The sequence below is a fragment of the Clupea harengus genome, chromosome 22 (genome assembly GCF_900700415.2).
Source record: "Clupea harengus chromosome 22, Ch_v2.0.2, whole genome shotgun sequence".
In the NCBI taxonomy this organism is placed as follows: Eukaryota; Metazoa; Chordata; class Actinopteri; order Clupeiformes; family Clupeidae; genus Clupea; species Clupea harengus.
The window spans coordinates 13,626,602-13,632,636 of record NC_045173.1 but is presented as its reverse complement, the minus strand read 5'-3'; the positions used below and the strand labels follow the sequence as shown (position 1 = coordinate 13,632,636).

Genomic DNA, 6,035 nt, shown 5'->3' with positions numbered 1-6,035 from the left:
CAAATACTTACCCAGCCATGCAAATACACACAAACACTCAACCCAAATCAGGCCCTGTAAACTTGCATATGTACATACACATATATAAACATCTTATTTTCTCTGACTCATCTAGACACACACACACACACACACACATTTACACCTACATCTTGCTTATTGTGACTGATTAAGCTTTATACGCACACACATGTACACACACATACACAGGCAAAGACTAAGTCTTGTAAATACACATTCAGTTTATTACCAATTAACAGATTATAATTCATCAGACTCTGACATTGACTGTTCGGTTTAAAACATTCGTTTTTTTTTTACAATCCCGTTTTATCCATGAAAGAAAGAAAAAATGTATCCTTTTATAACAACTATACAAAGACAGTGTAGATAGGTACAGTAATAAGTTACGTAAAAAGTGTTCTTACTTTGAGTCAATGCAAATTTGAATGACAACAAAAAAACAGCTCAGAATGACTGTCAACAACATGTGCGTCCAATGGTGGTTACAGGCCTGCTCCATGTGAGCATGTGTGTGTGTGTGTGTGTGTGTGTATTTGGGAGAATGTGTCAGCGTGCCGAGCTGTGTGTAGCAACACATAGATGATAACTACTTTTTGTGGGAGTGTGTGTCTGTCTTAGCTGATGGCAAAAGCATGTGGCATACGTGTGTGTGTGTGTGTGTGTGTGTGTGTGTGTGTGTACAGGCCTGCCCCACCAGTGTTGACTTGGATACGCGAGCGTCTGTGGACATGCACTAAAGTGCTAGTATTCAAAAGGCATGCAGATCTTTTTTATTTTTCATCGCCTCATGGACAGTGGCTGAGGCCAGCCTGGATCAGAGCAAGGCCTGCTCCAGTATCAGCTGCTCCCTGGGTTGCCTCCCAAATTATGCATAAAGTTTCTAATCCCTCCAATCCCAATCCCAATCCTAATCTCACCCCTGAATCCCACTCTGGGCTAGTCATACGGAGCCAGACGTGATGAGAGTTCACAGCCTGGAGACCACTTGTTGATAACGTGGACTAGAAGTACGACGAAAATGAATGCCAGCAAGACTATGCCAACTGATATTTCTGTAAATCCCCCTGTACTTTTAGTCAAAGACCATCAAGCTCTTGCTTTCAGGTGATATTTGTGTTGCTTTATACATTTCAAATGTCGTAAATGCTATGATCATTCCCACCCACATATAGTCCACCTGCAACCATAGTTGCCTCCAGACAGATGTGTTGACGTATGTCTGGCTACATTAGACTAAAGGTGTCTAATCACATCACCCCTGATCCTCACCCCTGTAGGACTCCACATTCAGCTCTTCCATTGGTAGTTTTGGGTACCCAGATGGCATCCGGGCCAGAGCCGGTCCAAAACCCGGCCCAAAATCGGCAGAGGTCTGGGATAACCTTACATCCGTACGGTGGTTGGTTGACATCATGTTTCTCTGCACAAAGCAGAAGGGCTCGACTGAACCAGTCACTCACTCTAGCCACCAAATGTAGCTGCTTCTCAATGCAGCAACTAGCGACTAAAATGGGCCGTTGACTCCCCCACCCTCCTCAGTGCTTGTGTACCCCAGGTCTTCTCTCAGGTTGACCACGAGTGCTGCTGAAGGCTCTCTGGCTTGTAGGTCGGTGTCATTTCCATTCAAGCTATGAAAGCCATGAGCAGCGGGGGGCGTCTGGAGAGGCTCCAGATAAGAAAATAGCTTCAGTTATGTATTTACAGGTGGGAGTGATAGCAACATCACAGATAGCACCTGACCTGACGGAACCGGAGCAGAACCCGGGGAATAACCAGGCCAGGTCTGGGTCAAATCCGTGCCAGGACCAGTGGCTATCTGAAAAGTGGTGTGTGTGTGTGTGTGTGTGTGTGTGTGTGTGTTTGTGTGTGTGTGTGTGTGTGTGTGTGTGCATACAACATTATCAGCTGGGGGTTTGCAAGTGTAAACGTGTGATGCTTGAGGTGAAAAAAAAAGATTTCTTATTACAGTTACTGTGACTTTGCTCTTAGAGCATCTGAAACAAAAATGTCTGTAAATGTGACTTAAATATATAAATATATTCATATATGTATTGCATACATATATACACACATAAACACACAGACATGTGCCCGGACTCAGAACTCAGGCACCTGTGAAGGAAGAGTTGTATTTTTTTTGTTGTTTGTTTGTTTGTTTTTACTTCTTCCCTCTTGTAGTTTTGCATTGGTACATTCCATTCAGGGTCCTTGAGTTATGTTGGAAAGTTCTGGAACTCTGTCCTTAGTTAGCTGGTGCTTGTGGTCCTCTCAAAGAGCTTAGTTTGAATTGGGGAGTGTGTTTGTGTGTGCGTGTTGGGTGGGAGGGGAGGGGAGCTGTATGTTAAGGGGCATAAGAGAGAAGAGGAGAGATAAGAAGAGAAGAGGTTGCAAAAGAGTACAGAGATAGAGAGATGTAGGAGGAGGATCAGGACGGAGGATGGCAAAAGGCCCACATCCCCACTGTCTCACTGTTGCTCTTCTTTCGGTATCTCTTTACTTCTGGTCTCTCTCTCTCTCACGCTCTCTCTCTCTCTCTCTCTCTCTCTCTCTCTCTCTCTCTCTCTCCCATCCTCACGCAGGGTGTGGCTCCAGACTAGGTTCCTCCAGCTCGGGGATGGTTTGGGTGGGGAAGCGGAACCTTTGAGTGGCTGCGCTGCGCCATGTGGGGGAAGAGTTAGGGGAGCGCGCGGCCCAACGGGATGGGGGCCGGCGGTTGGCAGGACGGGCGGGACGCTGGAAACACGCCTCCAGGGGCGGGGCTACTGGAGAACGAGGCAGGTCCTGTCATGGGGGGAGAAGGGGAGAGAGAAAGATTAGTCACAGTAGGCAAGTGGAAAATGGGCGTGAGTGTGGGTGTCTCTCAGGTGTAGGCATGTTGATGTCCAAAACAGGTGTTATCTGATTGTTCCAGCAGATGTGTGTGTGTGTGTGTGTGTGTGTCCATCTTTTTCTGTAGTGAGACCCTATATGTGTGATCCGACCGCCTGACTCGCCGATAATGTTGGTTATAATTAGCCCATTTCCGGACCCGCCGGCTCCTTCAGACACAGCATAACCTAATCCAGGAAGGAGGCTAATCTAGTCATGCTAAAAATACAGCTGCCACCACCACTGAACATACAGCAGGAAGACAGAGAGCACCCTAATCTGATAACTGGCTAATTGGCTAGCATGCTAATGCGCTAAAGGTAACGCTAATGTGTGCGCTAAAGAGACACTTTGGCAGGCAGACAGGTTCTCTGACTGCTAAGCTAAACAGTCCTGACTGTGAGCTGCTCTTTCTCTGGTGTTTCTCCTCAGGGATCATGGTGAATTTACCACTGAAATGTCCAGGTACATTTGTCTTTATTTCCTCTACTGTGCAATCGGCCGATACTCGATTTATTTCAGTTCCATTTAGATGAATTATAAATGATAGCCATACAGCCTTGTCAACAAAGTTGCTCATAAATTATTCCTTACACTGGTGACCTGTAAATATATCCTGTACGGAGTCAATTACATTTAAGGCAGGGAATGTCACCTTGATACATCTATTCTTATAAATGATGCTTTCGCACTCACTGCAAAATGACAATGTTTCGGAATAGCACTCTTAAGTCCCTGGCGGTGACTGTTTTATGTTTTACAGAACATGTGTGTATGTGTGTGTGTGTGTGTTTGTTGAGTGGTGTATGAGTTTGTTCTCTGCAATGGAGAAGGTGTTAACAAGAGATAATGAGAGCTCCACCAGGCTTCTTTAAGCAGAAGCTAGCAGTCGTCTCCTCTCACCCTCACTTCACTTTAAGCAGACAAGATATCTGGGCCACTTTTGACCACATTTCAGAGCCAACAGGTCAGCGTTTGCTTTTCAGTAACGACCCCTGGTAGTTAACTAGGAGTGTGATCACTTGGATGAACACACGTTTCACCTGTTCACAGGAACATCAGATATGGTAGCCAGATTTGTTGTGGAGTGAACTATTCTCTGGAAGTAAGTACACTTAGATGTAGAGTTCACACACAGAGTTAGCACTATACATTACCAAGTACAACTGTGATGCAGAACCTGTGGACTTCTTTGAAACGTATTCAAAAGGGCAGACAGTGTAAAACAAACTGAGAAACTGATTTTCATGACCCGGTGTAGACATGAGTACGAGACGGAAGAGAGAAACAGCCATGAAGCAGCCATGGGGGACATCCATGTGGGGATGGACGTGTCACGAGTGAGTGAGTCTGCCAAGCAAGGGGTTAAAAAACCTGCCACCCTGCTGAGATGCACATTTGCACGTTCTCAGTGGCATGCAACACACACACACACACACACACACACACACACACATACACACACACACACACACACACACACACACACACACACTCACACACACACACACACACACACACACAAAACAGTATCCTCTCACTTACACACACACACACACACACACACACACACATTAGTGTGCTAGGGTGATTGGCAAGGTTTTTTAACATGGACATTTTGTGGTAAAACTCTGTAAAGTGATACTCAAACAGTCTCATACAGACAGACACTCACTAGAAAGAGAAACATAACCAGAATATATGATGAATATGATTGATGAATGTTATCATGTGGCAGATCCAGTCCAGGTTAGTGCGAGAGAGAGACAGAGAGAGAGAGCTGTGATAGAAACTAAATGGACAACCGTGCATGTGAAAGAACACAGTATTACAGTATTACCATATCAACACACACACACACACACACATGTGCACACAAAAACATACTCAAGAAACTAGACTATACTCGGTAATACTCTGCAGCCAGTGGACCTACTGGAAACACAAGGTGATTTATGATTAATCCACACCCCTCATGGGCATAACAACCAGAGGAAGCAACCAAACCAGTCACTCAAGCACATGTTTTCACATCTATTTATCAAAACATCAACGTGATCTTTCCACAGGTCATAGGTCACAACCTCTTTTTTTTATTTTTTCCTACGTTAGCTGGTGGATTTCTTCTGGGTGTTATTATCCCATCTGAGGTGGCAAAGTGCCCACTGTAGACTCACAATGAGGATGCAGAAGACAAATACTCACACACACACTCACACACACACACACACATACAGTAATTCCTGAAGATAAAATATCATCTGTGTTCCTGTACTGTTCTTGTGTGGAGCTATGTGTTGAGAAGTGCTCGTTTGACAGAGGAAGCCTGTGTGTGGGGTGGAGGTGGGGTCAGGGGTCATATGTAGGACAGGAGGATCATGGGAACTTACAGCGCGGCTGCGTTTACAGGTCCCAGGGTGTGGTTAGTAAGACAGTGTGGTTCTGGAGCACAGCGCCACATAGGGGAGGGAGGAGGAAGAGACAACAGTTACGGATTCTCATCAATAACAGGAGGTCACAGCCACATACACACACACACCTCTCTCTCCTACACACACACACACACACACACTTCTCTCTCTCATACACACACACACACACACTCATAATGCAACAGCAGCAGCGCACACAGAGCCAGGTCAGACAGAGGAATCTGTCTCACCATCGTGTCATTTGTTGCCTGTGCGGTAGACCCTGTAAAATGGGTTTGCTGGAGGGAAGGGGGGGGGGGGGGCATCTTTAATTGCCTACATCATCCATCTGGGGAGATGTGCTCTGAAGGAGATGGGGGGGTGGGGGGTGTGGAGAAAGAGAATGAAGTCAGGTCTCAGCCATCCATACACAGCTACCCTCTCCCTATTGCTACAGCTTACTGCATGCCTGTTATCTGGCAAATAAATACCACACTAGTCCTGCATGTAGTATGAGCTAACAGCTAACAGTAGTGTGAGCTAACAGCTAACAGTAGTATGAGCTAACAGCTTTACCAAACTAATGGTTTGTCTTGACATACTGTCTCAGCAAAATACTTTCATTCTAGTTAATAACCAGCAGCTGAACAGCAGTTGTGTATAGTCTAGACTAGAACCAGCCCTGATCAGGAGAGGATCCACCAGGTCTGTGCCGGGTCGGTGCTAAGTCTG

At 45.7% G+C, this 6,035-nt stretch overlaps 1 protein-coding gene across 3 annotated transcripts in view; it reads right to left on the bottom strand.

The window, feature by feature from the left end:
• Window positions 1-222: 222 nt before the first annotated feature.
• Window positions 223-6,035, bottom strand: part of LOC105889419 (microtubule cross-linking factor 1) — a 60,099-nt gene continuing 54,286 nt past the window's right edge. For 2 of the 3 annotated variants that reach the window (XM_031560485.2, XM_031560486.2), the window contains exon 14: window positions 223-2,805. In XM_031560485.2, coding sequence (XP_031416345.1) covers window positions 2,596-2,805 — 210 coding nt within the window. In that variant the 3' untranslated portion in view covers window positions 223-2,595. Of the gene's footprint in view, window positions 2,806-5,282; window positions 5,335-6,035 lie in introns of all 3 variants that reach the window. The other variant, XM_031560487.2, reaches the window with a different exon arrangement.